The sequence below is a fragment of the Pseudophryne corroboree genome, chromosome 12 (assembly GCF_028390025.1).
Source record: "Pseudophryne corroboree isolate aPseCor3 chromosome 12, aPseCor3.hap2, whole genome shotgun sequence".
In the NCBI taxonomy this organism is placed as follows: Eukaryota; Metazoa; Chordata; class Amphibia; order Anura; family Myobatrachidae; genus Pseudophryne; species Pseudophryne corroboree.
Genome location: NC_086455.1, coordinates 12,194,658 through 12,219,650, shown reverse-complemented (window position 1 = coordinate 12,219,650; position 24,993 = coordinate 12,194,658). Strand labels below are relative to the sequence as shown.

The 24,993-nt window shown below is 45.5% G+C and overlaps 1 protein-coding gene across 1 annotated transcript; it reads left to right on the top strand.

Moving 5' to 3' along the window:
• Positions 1-3,246: 3,246 nt before the first annotated feature.
• Positions 3,247-24,269, top strand: PRUNE1 (prune exopolyphosphatase 1). The gene is made up of 8 exons (XM_063946999.1): positions 3,247-3,379; positions 13,124-13,225; positions 13,576-13,781; positions 14,443-14,627; positions 14,787-14,945; positions 15,292-15,386; positions 16,126-16,284; positions 22,180-24,269. Exons 1-8 carry the CDS (start codon positions 3,341-3,343, stop codon positions 22,714-22,716), a joined length of 1,482 nt encoding a protein of 493 aa, XP_063803069.1. The 5' UTR covers positions 3,247-3,340; the 3' UTR covers positions 22,717-24,269.
• The last annotated feature ends 724 nt before the right edge of the window (positions 24,270-24,993 follow it).

The following is a 24,993-nucleotide window of genomic DNA, read 5'->3' as shown; positions in this document are numbered from 1 at the left end:
TCAGATCCATTGAAAAAGCCACTTTCACATAAAATAATTGAAAAAGCCAGATTCACATAATAAACTTAAGTTCCCCCATGTGTCACTCCAGCCAGCTCCCCATGTGACACTCCTGCTAGCACCCTCCTATGTCACTCCAGTCAGCTCCCCATGTGACACTCCTGCTAGCACCCTCCTATGTCACTCCTGCCAGGCCAGCTCCCTCCTTCATCACTCCAGCCAGCTCCCCATGTGACACTCCTGCAACCACCCTCCTATGTCACTCCTGCCAGCATCCCCCATGTCACTCCAGCCAGCTCTCCCATGTGTCACTCCTGCTACCACCCTCCTATGTCACTCCTGCCAGCACCCTCCTTCATCACTCCAGTCAGCTCCCCATGTGACACTCCTGCTAGCACCCTCCTATGTCACTCCTGCCAGCACCCCCCATGTCACTCCAGCCAGCTCTCCCATGTGTCACTCCTGCTAGCACCCTCCTATGTCACTCCAGCCAGCTCCCCATGTGACAATCCTGCTAGCACCCTCCTATGTCACTCCAGCCAGCACCCTCCTTCATCACTCCAGCCAGCTTCCCATGTGACACTCCTGCTAGCACCCTCCTTCATCACTCCAGCCAGCTCCCCATGTGACACTCCTGCTAGCACCCTCCTATGTCACTCCTGCCAGCACCCTCCTTCATCACTCCAGCAAGCTCCCCATGTGACACTCCTGCTAGCACCCTCCTATGTCACTCCTGCCAGCTTTCCCATGTGACACTCCTGCTAGCACCCTCCTATGTCACTCCTGCCAGCACCCTCCTTCATCACTCCAGCCAGCTCCCCATGTGACACTCCTGCTAGCACCCTCCTATGTCACTCCTGCCAGCACCCTCCTTCATCACTCCAGCCAGCTCCCCATGTGACACTCCTGCTAGCACCCTCCTATGTCACTCCTGCCAGCTTTCCCATGTGACACTCCTGCTAGCACCCTCCTATGTCACCTCTGCCAGCACCCTCCTTCATCACTCCAGCCAGCTCCCCATGTGTCACTCCTGCTAGCACCCTCCTTCATCACTCCAGTCAGCTCCCCATGTGACACTCCTGCTAGCACCCTCCTATGTCACTCCTGCTAGCACCCTCCTTCATCACTCCAGCCAGCTCCCCATGTGACACTCCTGCTAGCACCCTCCTTCATCACTCCAGCCAGCTCCCCATGTGACACTCCTGCTAGCACCCTCCTATGTCACTCCTGCCAGCTTTCCCATGTGTCGCTACTTCCAGCACACTCCTTCATCACTCCAGTCAGCTCCTCCATGTGTCACTCCTGCCAGGACCCTCCTATGTCACTCCAGCCAGCTCCGCCTTGTGTCACTCTAGCCCACCCTCATGTGTCACTAAAGTTCCCCCACCAAGTCGTGCCATTGCTGCAGCCCCTAATGTGTTCTCTGTTTGCCAGTGAGTGTCTCTCCTCTAGAATCTGGCTCCTTCAGTTTTCAGTCCCTGTAGTGCTGCTGCGTGTCTGGCTGGAGTGCAGCAATTTCTGTATCAGCTGTGGTCACATGATTTAGAGTGTTGGGAGCCACATGTAAATAAAGAAAGAGCCTCATGCTGCTCAAGAGCCACTGGTTGGCCACCGCTGCAATAGTGTGTATAATTTGTCATGCCAATTCGGTTAAAATCGTCAAAATGTCCAAAACATCATCTAGTGTGTACCCAGCTTTAGCCTTGGAGAGAGATAGAGTATTGATAGATAAAGTCCACCCAATCAGCTCCTAACTGATGGATTCACGGACCATAGAAAACTGGGGCAAACATCTTAAAAGTTGGGATTGTGTCAGTACAGCTGCAGCCAGCCCTCTCAATATAATATAACAGTACCTCATCTGTAAGGTGTGACTTTGTGTATTTATACCCCTGTGGCATTCCTCACGTCACTGCCACATAATTGTGTGTGACTTCTTATTGTTTTAAAATATTAGTATCTCCCAGCTTGCTGCGAGTATGTGTTGGCCGCAGGCCAATGGTACATTCCCTTCATGTCCGGAGCGTCCCACCGAGTTATGTCGCCCATACATTGTTCCGGCTCAAGATTGACAATCGTCCAAAGCGTAAAGAGCCCAGAGAGACAAGTCGGGATCGTTCGTCTGGACGATCAAATATGATTAATCATTCTGACCAACGTCCTGTGGACTGCATGCCGTGACTCGTCATTTTGCCCATACATCGCTCAGTATATGGAGGCACTGATCTCCTGCTTAATCCCGTCGCATATGGTCAGCTTTATGCAGTTGGAATAATGGTACTTATGTGTGACACCTATAGAGAAAGTAAACGCTGCTATATGAAATAGATATGAGAAAGATAGATAGATCCATTGATTTATTACCAGTTATTTATATAGCGCACACATATTCCAGAGTGTGGGAGGAAACTAGAATACACTGAGGTAACCCACGCAAGCACAGAGAGAATATACAAACTTCACACTGACAGATAGATAGAAAGATAGATAGATAGATAGATAGATAGATAGATAGATAGATAGATAGATAGATAGATAGATAGATAGATAAAATACTGTAAGTAGTGGACAGGATCCAGTAATAATAACAGTAGCTAATGCAGAGACTGGCCCTGCAAACATATCATTATCACTCGTATATAAGGTTTATCAGCAATATTCTGCTACAATTCCCCTGCAGTGTGATTTGGGAATGGACATCGTTTCCCAATGGTTCATAACCATCAATGTTTTTCCTTATGTTGTTCGTGTTTTCACTATTCAGTGGCAACTTTCCGATGGTGGTCGTGGATGTTGTGGTTTTGATGGCTATGAATTAAGCTGTTTAACATCGGGAATGGCCACGGGTTGCTTTTGTCTTGCGCAAATTATATGAATATTTATTTCCCAACTAAGCATTTTGTCGTGAAAGTTTTGATGACGGAAGCCCAGTCATCATTTGATTGGCTCTATATAATGAATCTCTCTCTCTCTCTCTATACAGTATATAATATATACATATATATACTCCAGTTTCTATCTATCTATCTATCTATCTATCTATCTATCTATCTATCTATCTATCTATCTATCTATCTATCCACTGTTTATTATTGTTAGCTAATATAGTAAGTGCAGAACCTCTCTGTCTATTCTGTACAATACTCTCAGCACTAGTAGCTGCTGCTGCTGCTGCTGGGATTGGCTGCCCGGGTCACGTGACGCGCTGCCAGCAGCTGGGGAAACTACAACTCCCATGATGCCGTGCGGCTGCCACTGGCTGTGAGCCTGGGTGCCGTGAGCTGCAGAGAGCCAGTCACACAGCAGCAGCACTGGATGCTCAGGGAGAGCTGCGAGCAGCATGGAGCATTTCCTACAGGACTGCAAGGCCGCCCTCCAGGTAAGGAGACCCCATGCAGGCTGCTGCTGCCCTGAAGAGCTAGCAGTCTAGTGGCTAGTCCCACAGCCATTACTGTGCAGGCTGACATGCATGTGTGCAGGAGGAGGAGGGGATGCATCTGCCCTCATTCTGCAGCACAGGGTGGCAGGAGGCTATACGGCATCCCCAGCAGGGGTGGTTATTATTCTGGGCTGTGGGGCTGGATGTGCTGCATGTGGCACATGTGCGATAGTCTGTGTGTAATGTGTGCATTGTGCTAAGTGTGAGCCTGGCAGCCGGCTGTCCCTCCTGTGTTGCTGTACTTCCGATTTTTTCTATGAAAGTTTTGTTTTTAGTGTATTTCTGAGTCTGTGAATGTGCAGACGCACAGTACCACTGCTAAATCTCAGTATCTGTTCTCATTCTGTGTCTATGGACAGCGTGCACAGTGCTACTTATTCTGTGTGGAGGGGGTGTGATTCTCAGTATCTGTTCCCATTCTGTGTCTATGGACAGCGTGCACAGTGCTACTTGTTCTGTATTCTGGGGGTGTGATTCTCAGTATCTGTTCCCATTCTGTGTCTATGGACAGCATGCACAGTGCTACTTGTTCTGTATTCTGGGGGTGTGATTCTCAGTATCTGTTCCCATTCTGTGTCTATGGACAGCATGCACAGTGCTACTTGTTCTGTATGTTGGTGTGATTCTCAGTATCTGTTCCCATTCTGTGTCTATGGACAGCGTGCACAGTGCTACTTGTTCTGTATGCTGGGGATGTGATTCTCAGTATCTGTTCCCATTCTGTGTCTATGGACAGCATGCACAGTGCTACTTGTTCTGTATGCTGGGGTGTGATTCTCAGTATCTGTTCCCATTCTGTGTCTATGGACAGCGTGCACAGTGCTACTTGTTCTGTATGTTGGTGGTGTGATTCTCAGTATCTGTTCCCGTTCTGTGTCTATGGACAGCATGCACAGTGCTACTTGTTCTGTATGTTGGTGGTGTGATTCTCAGTATCTGTTCCCATTCTGTGTCTATGGACAGCATGCACAGTGCTACTTGTTCTGTATTCTGGGGATGTGATTCTCAGTATCTGTTCCCATTCTGTGTCTATGGACAGCATGCACAGTGCTACTTGTTCTGTATGTTGGTGGTGTGATTCTCAGTATCTGTTCCCATTCTGTGTCTATGGACAGCATGCACAGTGCTACTTGTTCTGTATTCTGGGGGTGTGATTCTCAGTATCTGTTCCCATTCTGTGTCTATGGACAGCGTGCACAGTGCTACTTGTTTTGTATGTTGGTGGTGTGATTCTCAGTATCTGTTCCCATTCTGTGTCTATGGACAGCGTGCACAGTGCTACTTGTTTTGTATGTTGGTGGTGTGATTCTCAGTATCTGTTCCCATTCTGTGTCTATGGACAGCGTGCACAGTGCTACTTGTTCTGTATGTTGGTGTGATTCTCAGTATCTGTTCCCATTCTGTGTCTATGGACAGCGTGCACAGTGCTACTTGTTCTGTATGCTGGGGTGTGATTCTCAGTATCTGTTCCCATTCTGTGTCTATGGACAGCATGCACAGTGTTACTTCTTCTGTATGCTGGGGGTGTGATTCTCAGTATCTGTTCCCATTCTGTGTCTATGGACAGCGTGCACAGTGCTACTTGTTCTGTATGTTGGGGGTGTGATTCTCAGTATCTGTTCCCATTCTGTGTCTATGGACAGCGTGCACAGTGCTACTTGTTCTGTATGTTGGTGTGATTCTCAGTATCTGTTCCCATTCTGTGTCTATGGACAGCGTGCACAGTGTTACTTCTTCTGTATGCTGGGGGTGTGATTCTCAGTATCTGTTCCCATTCTGTGTCTATGGACAGCGTGCACAGTGCTACTTGTTCTGTATGTTGGGGGTGTGATTCTCAGTATCTGTTCCCATTCTGTGTCTATGGACAGCGTGCACAGTGCTACTTGTTCTGTATGTTGGTGTGATTCTCAGTATCTGTTCCCATTCTGTGTCTATGGACAGCGTGCACAGTGTTACTTCTGTATGCTGGGGGTGTGATTCTCAGTATCTGTTCCCATTCTGTGTCTATGGACAGCGTGCACAGTGCTACTTGTTCTGTATGCTGGGGTGTGATTCTCAGTATCTGTTCCCATTCTGTGTCTATGGACAGCGTGCACAGTGTTACTTCTTCTGTATGCTGGGGGTGTGATTCTCAGTATCTGTTCCCATTCTGTGTCTATGGACAGCGTGCACAGTGCTACTTGTTCTGTATGTTGGGGGTGTGATTCTCAGTATCTGTTCCCATTCTGTGTCTATGGACAGCGTGCACAGTGCTACTTGTTCTGTATGTTGGTGGTGTGATTCTCAGTATCTGTTCCCATTCTGTGTCTATGGACAGCGTGCACAGTGCTACTTGTTCTGTATGTTGGTGGTGTGATTCTCAGTATCTGTTCCTATTCTGTGTCTATGGACAGCGTGCACAGTGCTACTTGTTCTGTATGCTGGGGTGTGATTCTCAGTATCTGTTCCCATTCTGTGTCTATGGACAGCGTGCACAGTGTTACTTCTTCTGTATGCTGGGGGTGTGATTCTCAGTATCTGTTCCCATTCTGTGTCTATGGACAGCGTGCACAGTGCTACTTGTTCTGTATGCTGGTGTGTGATTCTCAGTATCTGTTCCCATTCTGTGTCTATGGACAGCATGCACAGTGCTACTTGTTCTGTATGCTGGGGTGTGATTCTCAGTATCTGTTCCCATTCTGTGTCTATGGACAGCATGCACAGTGCTACTTGTTCTGTATGCTGGGGTGTGATTCTCAGTATCTGTTCCCATTCTGTGTCTATGGACAGCGTGCACAGTGCTACTTGTTCTGTATGCTGGGAGTGTAATTCTCAGTATCTGTTCCCGTTCTGTGTCTATGGACAGCGTGTACAGTGCTACTTGTTCTGTATGCTGGGGTGTGATTCTCAGTATCTGTTCCCATTCTGTGTCTATGGACAGCATGCACAGTGCTACTTGTTCTGTATGCTGGGGGTGTGATTCTCAGTATCTGTTCCCATTCTGTGTCTATGGACAGCATGCACAGTGCTACTTGTTCTGTATGCTGGGGGTGTGATTCTCAGTATCTGTTCCCATTCTGTGTCTATGGACAGCATGCACAGTGCTACTTGTTCTGTATGCTGGGGGTGTGATTCTCAGTATCTGTTCCCATTCTGTGTCTATGGGCAGCATGCACAGTGCTACTTGTTCTGTATTCTGGGGATGTGATTCTCAGTATCTGTTCCCATTCTGTGTCTATGGACAGCATGCACAGTGCTACTTGTTCTGTATGCTGGTGTGTGACTCTCAGTATCTGTTCCCATTCTGTGTCTATGGACAGCGTGCACAGTGTTCCTTTTCTGTATGCTGGTGTAATCTCTTTATTTTTGTTATATCCGTGGACTACATACATACATACATACATACATGCATGCATACATACATACATACATACATACATACATACATACATACATACATACTCTTCCCATGTTCTGTATGCTGTGGTGATTCTCAGTATCTGATCCTATTCTGTGGAGTATTATGGATAACCTGCACAGTAGCACTGCTCCTTGCTCTGTGTGCTGGGGTAATTCACCACTTGTACTGGATAATATGCACCACGTCTCCTTTCATTTTTTTGTATATATACATCCCGCCCAAAAAAATGGTCAGTGATTCGGTTTACAGGACAGACTTGCTCAAGAATATGGCATCATGTAGCGAATAACTTTTAAATTATATGACCGGCAAGAAAGTACAGGCCGTCATTATCCATAACGGAGCAAAATATATGTCCGCTTAGTTTCTCCTTAGGCAAATACTTTTTGTGCGGGTAATATCTTCCCATATCCTTGAAGCTGACAATCTCTCTTGTTTATATGGCTCTAAAACAACTTCTCCCCCAATCTGCTCTGATGGGTTATCGCCTTTCTCTTGCACCTTTAAGCATCTGTTTATCTAGAAGTTATATGCTATCGGCTCTGGGGTATGTTTCTGAGGCTTGCTCTTATTATTCCCTGCCACGTGCTAGTTATTCGGTCAGAGAGCGGAATCTGAGTTTTGCATGGCTGACAGGCCGCCCTGTGTTTCCTGTTCAGTGTTACCACACGTTTTCTCTGAATGGAGACCCTGTTGACAAATCGTCACATGATGACTTACAGGAAAGGAGAACAAACAGGTAAAACAACGTTTCCAACTAGAGAACATTGAAGGGTTGTTGGAGGGTTGGGTGCAAATCCGCCATTTGCTGCTCTGACAAGGCGTGCACGGAACTAAATACGTATTTTGCCTTATACGCATCTTTATGAGGACACTGCCCGTATCCCTACGCCTTGTTTGATATTCATCATCATCCGTGTCCTATACTTGGTGCAAAGGATATGTCTGAAATCAGGCAAATTACACTTGGCGCAACACAGCATAGGCCCCAATTCGATCGGCACATCCTCAGTGACATACATACGTTAGAAGGCTGTGTTACAACCCAGTAACACCTTCAGTCATAAGTGGAGAAATGCGTGAGCTCCGCATCGAATATCCTTCTGTACACTTGGATTCGGAGCATACGCAGTGTGAGAAAATGGAAGATACGCTCCGCAGATGGGTGTATGGTTAACGGTGCATCAGCCCCACAATGAAAAGAACATTCACCGGATGTATGTAAGAACAAGCCCTCAGCGTTGTCTCACTCTGAGGGATTTTATGGTCTACGTTCTTGTGAATACTGGTTCGGCCCACAAAATGGCTGCCTCCACTATGCCTGAGGGATCTGGTTGAGGCATATAACAACATCCACTTATGTTGCCTAACATAATCGCGTGTCTTTCACCCGTGTATGAAGGAGAGTGACAGGTGCGGCTCGTCCAGCAGGCCTCATGTATCTGTTTATATGCCAAATACCTCAGGCTTTCTGTCTCGCAGCGTTCACTCAGGCCGTCGCGGGAATGGTCACTAGGCCTGAGATGCCATTTTATACAGCCCACACTAATATAACTCACAAGGCTTATACCAAGCTATTTCACATTGGGATAAGGTGTATTTGAGCATTTTTGTTATACAATTAGGTATGTATTTTAGATTTTACTTAAATTTCTGATAGTATTGGGGGCGATTTAATTGTTTGAGAGAATTACAGCCCTTCTAAAGTGTCCAGGTGCTAATTCAATTGTTTGTGCAACCAGCTGATTGCAATGGCTGCTTTCTCGTGCCCTAATGCCGGGGATCGGACTCCCTAAGCAGTTTTTTACATGCTAAGTGCCAGGCACGAGAATTCCCAGAATTGGTGCAACCACTGCGCATACGTGACCAGTCCGCCTTCAATGGCTGTCTGTGCTGTTATACATGAAATTATGCGGGATAAAAGGGATACGTTTTTGTGTTTTACTCCCTCGTTGGGCTTTATTAGAGTTAGGACACGGAGGACGGGTCCCATCGATAGCAGAATAAGACTATAAACGATGACAAGCGGTAAATTTTCTGCGTAGCAGCTGCTGTATGCGAATCCTGATTCCAGTTACCTGCCTGTGTTTTATTATTTTCAATCTCCTTATCCTGCAGTGTTGCAATGGACGCTTCTGCTTGAGACGGACAGGCTGGAGGTATAAGGTTCATGTGGAAATGATGTTGTGTAATGTTTATCCTTGTGTGAGGAAATATAGGTCATACGGCAGCTTTGTCCTGCAGCATCTGTGGATTCCCACAGTCTTAGAGTATATATACATTTATAAGCATACGTATATTGTGCCTGGTTCCGATAAGTACCTAAACTTGATGGTTGACATTTTAATCCAATGTATTTGAGTCTGCGTGTGCAGAACAGTTCCTGCGTGATCGCTCACAACCCCCCCCCCCTTCCTTTAGGTGCAGCATGATTGACAAGCTTTGACGTTTGCGAGGCATGGGGGGAGGGGTGGCAGCAACAGGGACCGTTCTACAAAACGGGGGTGGGCTGAGTCTTCCTGGACCCAGCAGAGGGGTTCCGACGGCCAGCTGAGTAAGCTTCGATGGTCGTGATGGTGATCTGATAGGGGGGGGGGGTGCAACTGCCTCCTCTGCTTCCATGGATCCTACGCCCCTGCTGGCAGGATGCGTGTCTTACAGACAAATCCTGCAGCATTTGTGTTTTACTTGTACGATATTGCACAGGCGCTTCCTTTTTTTTTTTTTTTTTGTCGAATGTGCGCGAACATGTGAAAGATAACAAGCGCAATAGTTGGTTTATTGCATTAGCAAAATATATGTATGTATAAAATTCTTTATTGAACCAGCGTGACATAAGGCCAGCCATTGTTTATATGACTTGGGTGTGCTTCTGCAGCTAGTACAACTGTGTGTGTTGTGTGTTAGGACAATAGGCTGCTTGTTGTGTACACGCTACATCACATGATAAATTATAGCGCTCAAGCTAATGACCGCCGCATAGACATCTTTGAAGAGAAATGTGATCCCTACTTCATGTCTGTTCATTCCCGAAATAATAGAGACCTGAGATTGATTTCAGAACAAGGCCGCACTCTGTCACGTAGCGCTGTTTGGTTAGATAAGATAGTTATATGGTTGTTTGTCGGGTATAAAACGCAATTTGTTGCTATAATTTAAAAAAATATATATATTTTTTTTTAATTCTAGTTCAAGGTCATTTCATACCCTACAACAGACTCACATTCCAGATTTAAGAGCTTGGTTAATAAAATGTTTTTATTTTTAAATGCCAAAAGATATGTAGTTGGCGTTTCATACAGGTCAGTGTTGTCGCCTGTTACACCGCTGCCTCCTCCTGTTCATACTGCGTCTTCCCAGCGCATTGCGTATCTTCCCATGTTGCTGCTGATTCTAAGTCGCACAGGTCTCTCTTCACGGACGCAAACGGCGAATGTTTGTATATGGCACTTGCGCAGAAGTGAATCTATGCATTTTTTTACGTTTGTGAGACGGGTGCTACCTGGTCGGATCGGTCTTTCTGTGAAATAGGACGTTTTGGGGTGTGAGCTGGGCGATGGCACAGAACCACCCTGTCTTGTGATAGTGTCGTGGGTGTGTGGTCAGATAATCTGTGCGATTCTGCGGTGTGCGTATGCCGTACGGCGAGGGGACGCCGGTTTGTGACAGAGCTCTTTCACCTAGCATGACGGTTGCATGAAATCAATGGCCGGCCCTGGTGTCCGCTTTGTCACCCGCGAACCCCCGCAATGGATATTGGCCCTCACTCCGAGTTGATTGCACCAAGCAACTTTTTGCTGCTGGTGCGATCAGCTAATCTCCGCCTATGGGGGAGTGTATTTTAGCATAGCAGGGGTGCGATCGCTTGTGCAGCCCTGCTATGCTAAAAAAGTTTCCTGCAAAACAAGACCAGCCATGGACATACTTACCCTGTGCGACGGATCCAGCGATGATGGGCACTGCTTTGACGTCGGACATCCGCCCTCCATTCGCCTGCGTTTTCCTTACCACTCCCTGAAAACGGCTCCAAACGGTGAGTTGACGCCCCAGAACGCCTTCCTGCAGTCAATCTTCTTGTAGTCGGCGTTGTTGCCCGGCAACGGCCGTGCGTGCGCGTTACAGCCCCTGCGCTTGCGCAGTAGTGACCCGGTCGCAGCTGTGTGAACGAAAGGACGCTGCGATCGGGTCAGAATGACCACCCATTGGCTTTAGTACCAAATAGTAAATCAGGATAACGCTTCCCGCAACTACAGCCACTTTGTGTGCGACTTAGAATTATCTCCTTTAGGAGCTTGTAATTGAGGTAAGGGGGAGGTATTTCAGGCATGCACAAAGGACTTCCAGTTAGTAAATTTTATTTTTTGAGGGACACAGAGGAGCCATTTTAAACCTAAAATGGCCATAAACAGTGAGGTAAAGAGAGCCTTTGCACATCTGAACCTATATAGTTTTCACAGAGCACTTCAGGTTGCGGGAATGGTACTGATGTAATAATAATGAGGTAATTTATTGGCTGACACGTTTTCAAACAAATATGGTGCCATCCAGTCACCAACTTTAATTATTTACATGAAGCAATAAATGTGTTATTACAACCAAGGGCAGGTAAATACCATCTAGACTTCTTCCAACAAAACATTTTTTATAGTTTTGCCTCAAAACAAGCAGGGAAAAAGGAAGACGACCGCCATCTTTGCTGCAGAAAACGGCTGTCCTACAGGTCACTGCTCATGGAATCGTAGTCGGCCTGTTTTGAAATGTTCCTTTTGCATCACTTCCTGCCAACGCTGGGAAAGAGCCGTCTGCCTGCTCTATCTGTTGCTGTCCGTGTCACTTGGCTTTTAAGGGAAACCGTACAAATATTGTTTTACCTAAATAAATGGACCGTGCAATTTATGAACTGCGGGCATATGGTGTTTTGTATGTTGTTTCTCTCAAAGCATTAGGCCTCCAGGCTGCTCTCTATAAATCAATTACTTAGCTGGTCACTGTGCAAGCACATTATAACCTGGCGTCAGCTGCGCTGGCCTACAGTCTTTACAGTATCTCGGTAACGGGCGATCTCATGGTGGGGGGAGGGGGAGGGTTCGAGGTCATTCGCGGCTTTAGGATTTGGACGGTTGAATTCCCTCTCGATTTACAGAAATATCCTAGTTCCTTAGCTGCCTCGTTAGTTATGTTAGTCTATTTACTAATGGAATAGGCTTTTTATTTGCATATTCCTGCCTGGTTCCTGGCAAGAAAGCGTTAAAGGAGGATATTTGGCGCAGTAGGCCACGCTTAGCCACCATAGTTTCTGCTGTGGACGTGCGCAGATGGAATGCGCTTATTTACATAAGGAAAATACGTTAATACACTAAATTGAACTAAACTGTATAGTTTTTTATATTTATATTTTCTTTGCCATATGAGTCGCTGTGTGGAGTGCAATGGCCGTAAGACGGGACGCAATGGCTAATATCCGTTCTGGCCTGACGGATACGTTTCGTGTTTGCCTTATTTCATTAATGTCGCTGCTGCAAGGAATTTACAGCTTATGTTCTGATTATAGTCCCATGTAGTTAAGTGCTTGATGTGTTTGCTTTCCTGCCTATATTATAGGAAAGATAATATATTACAGTAATGCTGATAAAAGCCAATACTTCCTAACTACTTGAAGGGCCACGTCATCTATAATACAACTCCGGCCTATGTGAAGGGACCTGTTGTACCCCAGTGCGACCTTAGCCATCTGCCTCATCTGTATTTTGCCTTCCTCTGCTTCGAAGCCATGTGTTTAGATCATCGGGCGGCGTTGTCTATTTTTATCGCCCCTGGCTATGGCACAGCTCGGCTGTACACTGCCCATGAGAGACAGCTGCACAAACAGGACAGCTTTTGGTCCTATGCCAGGGTGATATAAATAAGCAACTATGCCCTGATGACATTACGGATGATTGTAAAATAGAAGCAAAAGCCAGGAAAGGCCATTAAGTAAATGTTGCAGTAGGGTGAAAGGACTAGATTTTTGGAATGGTGGGGTGCAGAATAGAGGGGCCCCTTTAAATATGCTAGGGGTCCCTCTGTTCTAAGGGGTGAAAGCTATGTATTATATCTCCTCTGACCTCATTATTCCACAGGAAGTGGGTGAAATAAACAAAACAAAAACGGTAAAAACAAAAAGTTTTTAGTCAGATCTGCATTTAGGACTGAACTTGCCATTTCCATTTCCCTTGAGAATCTATGGTGCCCAAGCTGCCAGATGTTAGTTGTGATGGGTTGTTTGTTTTTTTGGCTCGTTGCAGAAGAATCATGAAGGTCTTGACTTCCACGTGGTCCTTGGAAATGAAGCCTGTGACCTAGACTCTATGGTCTCGGCCATCACCCTAGCCTATTATCTTGCGAAGGTAAGTTGCCATGGGCACATCAGACCTAGGTGGGTAGTATCTATGCTGCCTTTCCAACTGTCCCTCCTCTTCTTTGCCGGGTTTAGACCTGATGACTACAAGATTGCCGTGTGTATGTCCACCGGCCCTAAATATAAATCCGATCAGTCGGCCAATAATCAAGATCAGATTACCAGAAGACCTTCTCAGACAGAGCTCCCACCCCAACAATGTGGTCCGGTTGTTGGGATGGTTAAACGTTGGTGCTTTATAGTTGCATCTTGTAATATGGTTGCCTATGGTCGCTCTGAGGTGTCAGGAAGGCTTTGTTGGTCATGGTGATGCCACACTCATCTCTTTTATCTTTCTAGACTTCTTCCAGCAAGGACCTTGTTTTTGTCCCGGTGATGAACATCCCACGTGAGGACTTCCCGCTCCGGACAGAGAGTACATTCTTCCTGAGGGAAACTGGGATATCGGAGAAGCACTTGACGTTCCGTGATGAGATAGACCTGGTTGACCTCTATGAGTCTGGGCAGCTGGTTCTGTCACTGGTGGATCACCATGTGCTACCTAGGTAGGTGTAATGTCCAGCTAACCTCACACCTTCTAATGACCTGAGCTGCAGAACCATTTATTGCGTACGCTGTATTTATATAGAATGAGTTCTTTATATGCTGGTGGTGCTACATTCGGTAAACCGCATGCTGCTCAGTGGGTAATAGTGTTTGCCTTATGCCTGGAATAATATGGCCTTCTTCCCTGCCAGGCCACTGGGGGGAACCTCCTTCCCTGCCGGGCCACCAAGAGAAGCCCCGGAAAGATGTTTTGGATGGATTTTGGTATAGATTTAATGGAATTATCCAATGCTTTTTATTACTCAGCTGAATAATATACATGAGATAACTGGAGTGTTTGTACTTCAGTAATTATGTCCACTGTGCTCTGTCTCAGTTGCCATTTTATGTTGGGAGTGGCTTCTTTAACAGCAGACACAGGATGACTGACTGGTTTGCAGACTTGCTTTGCCTAAATGCAGTTTGTAGAGTGGTTGAATGCACAGGGGAGGGGCCAGTGATGTCCGAGCAGCTCAAATGACTGTAGTCTCCACTTTGTTCTTCATCCGACCTCAGGGTGAACTCCAGCTATCTATAATGGAATGGAGGAAGTAATGCTGTACTTTGTCATAGAGGCAGTGTAATGTCAGAGTGATATGTGTTCCCATTCTCTTGTGCTAGGTCTGATGCGTTTCTGGAAGACGTGGTAACAGATATCATAGACCACCGTGTTATGGAGAGGAAGCCGGCTCCCAGTTGCCGGGTCACCCTAGAGCTGGTGGGGTCCTGCACCACTCTGATAGCAGAGAAGATTGTCAGCGACGCACCTCACCTCCTGGACTTTCAGCTGGCCTCCCTGCTGCGAGGTGAGTGAGATCCCATCCTCCTGCAGATATTCCTCCAAGATGCTGGGGAAAAGCTTGTGCAGTATAGAGAGAGGTGTGTGGCCATCAATTTACCTGGAACCAGCAACCTCGCTGAGGTAGGAGGCACTCTGTGAGAGACTTTCATTCATTTCATGGCAGGCCCCATTGTATTGGATTGTGTGAACATGACGCCGGCGGCCGGCAGAGCGACCCCAAAAGACACCGAATACGTCGCCTTTCTGGAATCGAAATTTCCAGACCTGACGCCAAGAGACGCCATGTTTGATTCGATGCTGAGCGCGAAGATCGATGTATCAGGTACCCGGATGCACTATGTGTAACTAGCGGCTGATAATAAATACACCAAAGAGCCAACGGCCCTGATTGTGTCAGCGGGCCGGTCCGAAACAGATTTCCTTGTAGCGCAAAACATTGGCCTGGCTTTAAAGAGTCTCCGATTTTTAACCAATTCGCATAATTAAAAGTTTTAAACGTCCTCATCCTAATGGGGACTTAATTGTAATAACATTCAGTTGTAACACGTCCTTGTTGAGCGATTTTATATATATATATATATATATATATATATATTTGTGTGTTTGTGTATGTTCTTTCCTAAATACACAGGTGTTTAACGTCAATGATTATTTTAATCTTCATGCAGGTCTTACCACAGACCAAATGCTCCGCAAAGACTTCAAGGCCTTGGTCGGTCGCAATATCAATTTGGCCATTAATGCTATTTACATGAAAATAGAGGTGAGACTGCGCGCCGCAAGGGGGTGGGTACTTGGGGTCTATGTACTAAGAGAGATAAAGTGGAGAGAGCTATAGGGGCAGATGTATTAAACCTGGAGAAGTGATAACACAGTGATAAATGCAAGGTGATAACGCACCAGCCAATCAGCTCCATTTTTCAGACCCGTAATGATTGGCCGGGTGCGTTATCACCTTGCGCTTATCACTGCTTTATCACCTCTCCAGGCTTAATACATCTGCCCCAAAGTACCAGCCAACTGGCAGTTAGAAGCTGATTGGCTGGTGCTTTAGCTCTCTACTAGGATTAGTACATGGAAAAGAATAAAAAAAGCTGCTTTCTGCATAAGAAGCGTCCAGGAAATGTGGGTCTGCTTATTTGTCGCTTGTGGGCGAGAGGGCACTGGGAGGAATGTGACCTTCAGCTGTTTATTGTATCTCGCATTGGGGTCCGTCACTCGGCACATCATGTATAATTGAACAGACAGGAATACAGAGGTGTGTTCTAGGATACGGCTGTAATTGTAGCATATACAGTGTACAGGTTTCTGTATAAGGGTCCGGCAAAACGTGTGCATTAAATTATTGTTCATCTTCTACCAAAGCCGATACCATTAATAAATAGAATGGAACAGCGAGCGGATTTATTAGAGAACATGGAAGCTGGGGGTTGCTCGTGTTCAGTGGGCGCAGTCCTGTGGTTTATCACCCCCCTCCATCCTCTGTATTGGTTTCTCCCCAGGCGTTCTTGCGGAGGGAGGGCGTGGAGAGAGACCTGCAGACTTTCTGCCAGAAACATGGTTACCATGCACTCATAGCCATGGGAGTCACCTTTACCAGCAGCAATGAACCCATGAAGGAAATAGCGGTGTACAGCCAGCAGAGGGAGCTCCTGCACCTGGTAAGAATGGGGCCCAGGGGCGGTCTGTTATCACGAGATGATCCACCCTCGGATGACTTTCATTTGTATTGTTTTGTACATACCATGCTGCAAGCCCTAACTTTTATCTCGCCCTTTTCAGCCATGTCTTTATATCATCTGGAAGATTTGTTTTATTTCTGTCATCTTGGGAGACAAGATGCTGATCACTGTGGTAGATACACAAATCTGCTCCCCAGGCTATAAATGTATCACACTAGAATAAGAGGTATTCTGACTGATGATATAGAGACCTGGATGTAAAGCACAGAATGAATCCAGATAAATAAAATAGTGTAGTTAGTAAAAGCTGCAAGAGGGCACACAGGCTGTAAGCCAATACATTTCAAGTTGTATTGTTTTATAAAAACGTCTGTCAGTGCTTTCTCAGGTCTGAGCAGAGATTCTATAAACCCATGTTCATTGCTAATAATCCATGTCAGCCGGCTGCAACGCCTAGTGACGCAGTTACAGTGTTATGTAGCTGCAGCGCCCTCTGGTGTCGGAGCAAGGCCGGCACCAGGAAGCACGGCTGCAAATGTGTAAAACCCAATGTATGGTCTGTTATATTCCGGAGAGAAGAGTTTCTGGATGATGGGGCACAGGTCGGGGAAGTTATAAGATTTACTTTCTCCTGTACATTGTCTGTTATGTATATCAGCCTGTGTACATACTGTAACATCCATAGGGATCTATGCTCCCATTTATGAGTTCCTCCTCTGTGTAATAGATATAGGAGGGTATTGGCACAAGTCTTGAGGAAAAATGGAGCAGATTTTCTTTTTTTCTAGAAATGTCAGTGAGAGAGGGCAAGCTCCAATAATAATAATAATAATAATAATAGCTGAAGTCTGCACTTGTCAGGCGGCTAACGTTACGTGATAAAAAGGTGCGGATGGGATCGCCTAACACTTGTACGCTTCTTGTGATAAGTCACATGTCGTGTTCCGGGTCAGTAATCTGCAGAATATATCACTGCCGGTATCTCACACACCATTCACCCGGTTGGCAGCTAATTTGCCCAACGTTGCAGGTTGTATTCCTCCCAAATTCTCATATCTCCCCCCCACCGTTTACCTCTGTGTGTGTCTCTAGTGTTACTGCTCCCATAGCACTCTTATCTGTTTTCCTTCCCGCTCTACTGTCTCTCATTTATCTCCCCCTGTCTGTATCTCTCGGTTCTCTCCCTGTCTGTCTCTCAGTTCTGCCTGCCTCCCTTCTCTCTCTCTCTCTCTCTCTCTCTCTCTCTCTCTCTCTCTCTCTCTCTCTCTCTCTCTCTCTCTCTCTCCTACCCCCTCACCTCCTCCTGTTTGTCTCCGTCTCTCTCTCATCTCTCTCCCTCACCTCCATCTAACTCTGTCATCTTTGTCTCCCCTGCTGGTCTCTCTCTCTAATACCTGCCCACCCTCCCTCCTGTCGGTCTCTCATCTGGTCCCCCCCTCCCCCCTCTACCTCTGTCATCTCCAGCCCTCTCTCCCCCCATATCTCTGTCCCATCTCTACCCCTCCCCCCCACACACCCCTTCAGTCTCTCTCATCAGTGTCACTCCACCATCTCTCCTATCTCTGTCCCTATCCTCTCTTTCTCTATTGTGTGTTCAGAGGGGGCTGGGGGGTACAGACCTGAGAAGAGGATGTGTCTGTCTGTCAGGCAGCCAGTGAGAGCTGTGAAAGGAAAGGGGGGCGCTTAACCTCCCTCCAGCTCTGACTGCGCAATCGCTGGATGAACACTTTAGCAGATTATATATTGGATATATCTGTCAGGGTAGACGGAACAGAGCAATGCTCTGCAGATCACTAGAGAGGACAGTAATGTAATAATCTGCAGCATATATGACTATGTACCTGTCAGGGGGTAGATGGGACAGAGCAATGTTCTGCAGATCACTAGAGAAGTCAGTAATGTAATAATCTGCAGCGTATATGATTATGTACCTGTCAGGGGGTAGATGGGGCAGAGCAATGTTCTGCAGATCACTAGAGAGGTCAGTAATGTAATAATCTGCAGGATATATCACTATGTACCTGTCAGGGGATAGATGGGACAGAGCAATGTTCTGCAGATCATTACAGAGGTCAGTAATGTAATAATCTGCAGGATATATCACTATGTACCTGTCAGGGGGTAGATGGGACAGAGCAATGCTCTGCAGATCACGAGCGAAGTCAGTAATGTAATGACTATGTACCTGTCAGGGTGTAGATGGGACAGAGCAATGTTCTGCAGATCACTAGAGGGATCAGTAATGTAATAATCTGCAACATATATGACTATGTACCTGTCAGGGGGTCGATGGGACAGAGCAATGTTCTGCAGATCACTAGAAAGGTCAGTAATGTAATAATCTGCAGGATATATCACTATGTACCTGTCAGGGGGTAGATGGGACAGAGCAATGCTCTGCAGATCACGAGCGAAGTCAGTAATGTAATAATCTGCAGCATATATGACTATGTACCTGTCAGGGGGTAGATGGGACAGAGCAATGTTCTGCAGATCACTAGAGAGGTCAGTAATGTAATAATCTGCAGAATATATCACTATGTACCTGTCAGGGTGTAGATGGGACAGAGCAATGTTCTGCAGATCACTAGAGAGGTCAGTAATGTAATAATCTGCAGAATATATCACTATGTACCTGTCAGGGGGTAGATGGGACAGAGCAATGTTCTGCAGATCACTAGAGGGATCAGTAATGTAATTATCTGCAACATATATGACTATGTACCTGTCAGGGGGTCGATGGGACAGAGCAATGTTCTGCAGATCACTAGAGAGGTCAGTAATGTAATAATCTGCAACATATATGACTATGTACATGTCAGGAGGTAGATGGGACAGAGCAATGTTCTGCAGATCACTAGAGAGGTCAGTAATGTAATAATCTGCAGGATATATCCCTATGTACATGTCAGGAGGTAGATGGGACAGAGCAATGTTCTGCAGATCACAAGTTAGCAATGTAATAGCTTAATATATCAATATAAATTGGATAATTAATAATAAAATGAGCTACAACTATATACTCACATCCTTCCATCTGCGATGTACCTTTTATATTGTGATATACAGAACTAATCATTATCTATCAGAAAAATATAATAGCAGCAGTGACTGAGTGCCAGACAATATACTTGCAATGTGAAAGGTGGCCACTAGAGGGGGCTCAAATATTAGCCCTACCTACCAGAGATCTAGCCCATGTCTATTGAACAGTGTTCTTGAGTTAAGTTATTATTTTTTATTTATTATTTTTATTTTTTACAGAGCAAAAAAAACCTCACCTAAAATGTATCTTAACCTTCATGCAGTATAGGTTGATAATTAAGTTTTTGCTCCATTATAAAAAGAAAGTGTGACGTGTGTGACAGATCACCTAACCCAGGCACAGATATGGTGTCCGAGTGTCGTATCTGTGACACGCGGGAGATGGTAAAGCAGAAATCGGTGACGATTTTCCAGGAACGATCAGCTTATTAGCTTTCCTAGTTTGTATTGTACAGTTCTGTCAGACCTCTAACTGGCTCACTCTGGGCTGCGCTGAGACAGTCACTCATTAACTTGGCCAAAGTTTAAACTTTCCCAGTTGCGGAATGTGAGCTGGGAGCAGAGCGGCTTGTTTTGCACACAGTCCGTCTGCTGGGGGATCAGGAAGGTAACAGGAGGCTGTAGGTGAGCACAGGATTTGGTGGGGGATAATGTGTTAATAAGTGTAAGTATATTATAAACATTATTGCAATGTGAGATTTACTGCAATGTGAGAGATACTGCATTACTGCGATGTGATAGATGCAGTATATATATATATATATATATATATATATATATGTATGTGTGTGTGTATATATATATATATATATATATATATATATATATATATATATATATATATATATATATATATATATATACTGCATTACTGCTATGTGATATAGAGATATATATATATATATATATATAGATAGATATATATAGATAAATATATATACACTGCATTATTGCAATGTGATATATACTGCATTACTGCAATGTGATATAGAGATATATATATATATAGATATATATAGATATGTATACTGCATTACTGCGTTGTGATATATACTGCATTACTGCGTTGTGATATATACTGCATTACTGCGTTGTGATATATACTGCATTACTGCGTTGTGATACATATACTGCATTACTGCGAGGCGAGATATACTGCATTACTGCGAGGCGAGATATGTTGCATTATTGTGAGGCAAGATATGTTGCATTACGGCAAGGCAAGATATACTGCATTAATTCGATATGATATATACTGCATTACTGTTAGGCAATATACTACATTACTTCAATGTGATATATACTACATTACTGCAATGTGATATATGCTACATTACTGCAATGTGATATATGCTGCATTAAAGCAAGGCAAGATACATACTGCGATGTGATATATACTGCATTACTGCGAGGTGATATATCTTGTTTTGCACCTTTGCTCAGAACCCTCTCGCAAGATACACCCCTTTCTGCTTATTAACCCATTCACTGCCTGACCGTGCTCTGAGCTTTATCTGGCTAGATGTTTGCCTTATCACAGTTTGATTACATAGGGGTGTAATGTGCCTCTATAAAGGACCTTTCTATTTGTCTGTAATCAGGATTATATTGGTGAATCCAGTGGGGGGGCTTCGGTCTATCCTATTTATATACTGATTGTAACTGGAAGTAACCTACATTTCTCACACCCCTCTTGCACTGGAGATTACAGGATTGCTCCTGTCCGCTTACTGATTTTCAAGCATTGCTCCTATCCGCTCACTGATTCTCAAGCGTTTCATCTGTCCACTCACTGATTCTCAAGCGTTGCTCCAGTCCGCCAGCCGTTGCTCCAGCCCGCCCGCTGTTTCTCGAGTGTTGCTCCAGTCCGCCCGCTGTTTCTCGAGCGTTGCTCCAGTCCGCCCGCTGTTTCTCGAGCGTTGCTCCAGTCCGCCCGCTGTTTCTCGAGCGTTGCTCCAGTCCGCCCGCTGTTTCTCGAGCGTTGCTCCAGTCCGCCCGCTGTTTCTCGAGCGTTGCTCCAGTCCGCCCGCTGTTTCTCGAGCGTTGCTCCAGTCCGCCCGCTGTTTCTCGAGCGTTGCTCCAGTCCGCCCGCTGTTTCTCGAGCGTTGCTCCAGTCCGCCCGCTGTTTCTCGAGCGTTGCTCCAGTCCGCCCGCTGTTTCTCGAGCGTTGCTCCAGTCCGCCCGCTGTTTCTCGAGCGTTGCTCCAGTCCGCCCGCTGTTTCTCGAGCGTTGCTCCAGTCCGCCCGCTGTTTCTCGAGCGTTGCTCCAGTCCGCCCGCTGTTTCTCGAGCGTTGCTCCAGTCCGCCCGCTGTTTCTCGAGCGTTGCTCCAGTCCGCCCGCTGTTTCTCGAGCGTTGCTCCAGTCCGCCCGCTGTTTCTCGAGCGTTGCTCCAGTCCGCCCGCTGTTTCTCGAGCGTTGCTCCAGTCCGCCCGCTGTTTCTCGAGCGTTGCTCCAGTCCGCCCGCTGTTTCTCGAGCGTTGCTCCAGTCCGCCCGCTGTTTCTCGAGCGTTGCTCCTGTCTGCACATTGATTCTCAAGCGTTGCTCCTGTCTGCACACTGATTCTCAAGCGTTGCTCCTGTCTGCACACTGATTCTCAAGCGTTGCTCCTGTCTGCACACTGATTCTCAAGCGTTGCTCCTGTCTGCACACTGATTCGCAAGCGTTGCTCCTGTCTGCACACTGATTCTCAAGCGTTGCTCCTGTCTGCACACTGATTCTCAAGCGTTGCTCCTGTTCGTTTACCACAAAGATTGCAAATATTTTTAATAAGGGCAATACCATCTTGATTGTCACAGACCATATTTGTTTTCTTTTTTTGTAATCATTAGGTGAGTAAGTCCTTGGAGCAGGCCAATAACCCGTCTCTGGAACTTACCCGGATCCCCTGTGGCTCTAAACACATCACCGCCTACATCCAGGGGAACGCAGTTGCCTCACGTAAAAAAGTACTCCCGATCCTGAAAGATTTCCTAAAGAAACTGAGCATTAACGAGGGTGGATCTCGACCCATGCAGTCCCACCAGGCGGCCGAGGACTATAAAAGACCTTCGGGATTTAATGAACAAAGCGTAGATGATAACTTAGAGGGCAGTGAGTTAGGCGAGTTTAGGGAGCCGCTGGAAAACTCGGATGCCTGTATTGGAGACGAATTTAAGGACAAGGGATATCTCTCTGGTTTCCGGAGGCTACCGGAGGATTGCTTCGACGATGAGAACTCCTTCCCTCCAACGCCTATGAACAGTCTTGTGGAAGGCTGCCCCCTTGACCGAGGTCTCCCAAAACTGACTGCGGAAGCCATTTTAGAGAGGATCAACCGTATCACTGTGGCGGATTCTGAGGTGAATTCTACGGCTGGGAACCAATGACCATGTCCGAGGGTGCCAATAATAGGGCTGTAGTAATTTAAAATATAATTTTATATATATATATATATATATATATATATATATATATATATATATAATACACATCGAGGTACTTCTTGAAACGCAATGCAATCTGTTTTTTTGATACTTTATTACAAGAATATGGCAAAACCTCAATTTTTAATAATCAGAAATGTAGCTTTTGTTGTGTTTGCTTATAAGTTGTTCGTTACAAAAAAGGGGCCTTTTTATTTCTGTATATAATTACACACAAACAAAATATGTCTGACTTACAGGACAGAGTGCTTGCTGGGAGTGTCACTGTGACAGGAAAACCTCCTTGTCAGGTAATGAGATCCAATAATTACCTTCATCTGGGTTTATTTATTCTGAAAAATTACATTATTTCTGACATTTAGGAAACTGAAGCTTAACCACACACACAGCGGCAGATTCAATTATGCATTACGGTACTACTGGAATATGCCACATTGTGGGAGTGAGGAGGTTAGCAGCCATTTTACTAACCTCTAGCAGGGCATGCTGGGAAAATTGGCCTCCAGTGGCCAGAGTCATGTAACACTACTGTAAAACATGTATGACAGATGTATGCAATATTTGTAGCACTTCCCCACCACCCAAACACATGCAAAGAGTTTATATGATTTTTTAACTTACATATTTATTTATTTTTCTAGTGTGCTCCTTTTATTCCACAGTGCTCATTTATCCTGTGGGGGTAGTTATAGGACTGTGATCAATGCAGGGTATATAGTCTGGATATAGGGTAGCATGGTTCAGATTTTGAGAAACCGATTCTTAGTTATTAGCTTACTGTAATTTAAGGCTTTCCATTCATCGTGGAACTAAAAGTCTCAGCATGCCTTCCAACCAATAGATAGGGAGCACAATGGTCAGAAAGAGGCAGTTTTGGAAAACTGAATGGCAAAACTGTTTTAAGAAGAAAGCGATGGATTTCTATGCCAATTCAGGTATAAATCAAGCTATATCCAGACCACTGTGTGCTAGCTAATGTTAACATTATCCAGTGTTCTGACATTACTCATGCCGTCTACATGTTTGTTCATTGTTTTTATGTGGAATAAAATGTATTATACTTTGGGGATGGGTTCTGCCAGTCATGAGAAGAAGAAAAAAAGTGTCTTGCAGTCTCCTAGCTAACACCATTTATGCAAATTACAAATACAAGGTCAGAAACTTTATAGTGAGCATCTGGTCATAGATGGTCTTGCCAATTCAACATCTGTGATTTGGTGATAAAGAAAGAAGAAAATACTCCATTACACTACTTTAAATGGCCCAACGTCAGGCTGAATGGGTCATGTTAATTATCATGAAGCTGCAGTTTGGAGGGTTTAGTACTTTCTCAATGGAAAAGGGATTCTGCACAACTTGTTCATTGTGACTACTTATTATACTGGTGTAAAATATTACTTTGTCATTTTTTGTTTCAACTGCGTTTTGATTTGACCGTCAATGTTTCACCGGATCTGGATGTGACTTAATGATTAAAATGCTTGTTTTATTCTGTATTCTGTGATTATTATTTTGTCCTCCAGTGCTTCTAATACCTTCCACAAATATATACATTGGTTAGGCAGCCTGATACGTGAATGCCACTGCTTGGTGACTGTCAGCCCGCGTGGTAAGCCTACTCTGTCACAGTGGTTAAAGATGGAGGTATATATTGTATGTTGCACAGGATTGGGCGGGAGCCTCAGCCAATCGTAGAACCCATAAAGCAAGATACAACCATGCTGTCCCCTCCACCACCACTCTACTAGTGTAGAGTACACTTGTACATCTAAGCAGCAACCAGGGTAATACAGCAACATCGCCACCACCTGGACAGTAAAGGAATGGTTTCGCCACTTGCATTGAGAACAACATAGTAAATACGTTTCTGAAAGAAAACTATGAAACGTTCATAAACTCATTATTGCCCAGAGAGAAATATATACAGACACTTCGGCTGCTCTGAGAGCAGAAAGAAATCCAGGTGTGAGAGGTGGAATAACTGGTTTGTGAGAGGTGTGTATGTGCTGTATAATGAGCCAGGGCGGTGAGCAACCAGCTGCGTTACTAATTCCATTACAGACCGGCTTCTGAAGATGGCCACCTGCCTGGACGGGAGTGATGCGAGGCCCCCACTACAAAGGTACGTCTCCCACGTCAGTGTTACTTGCTGGTACTGCTGCACCGAATGCATCCTGAGATCTGTAACCCCCCCAGCGAGGAGTCTCTGTGCCGGTCCTG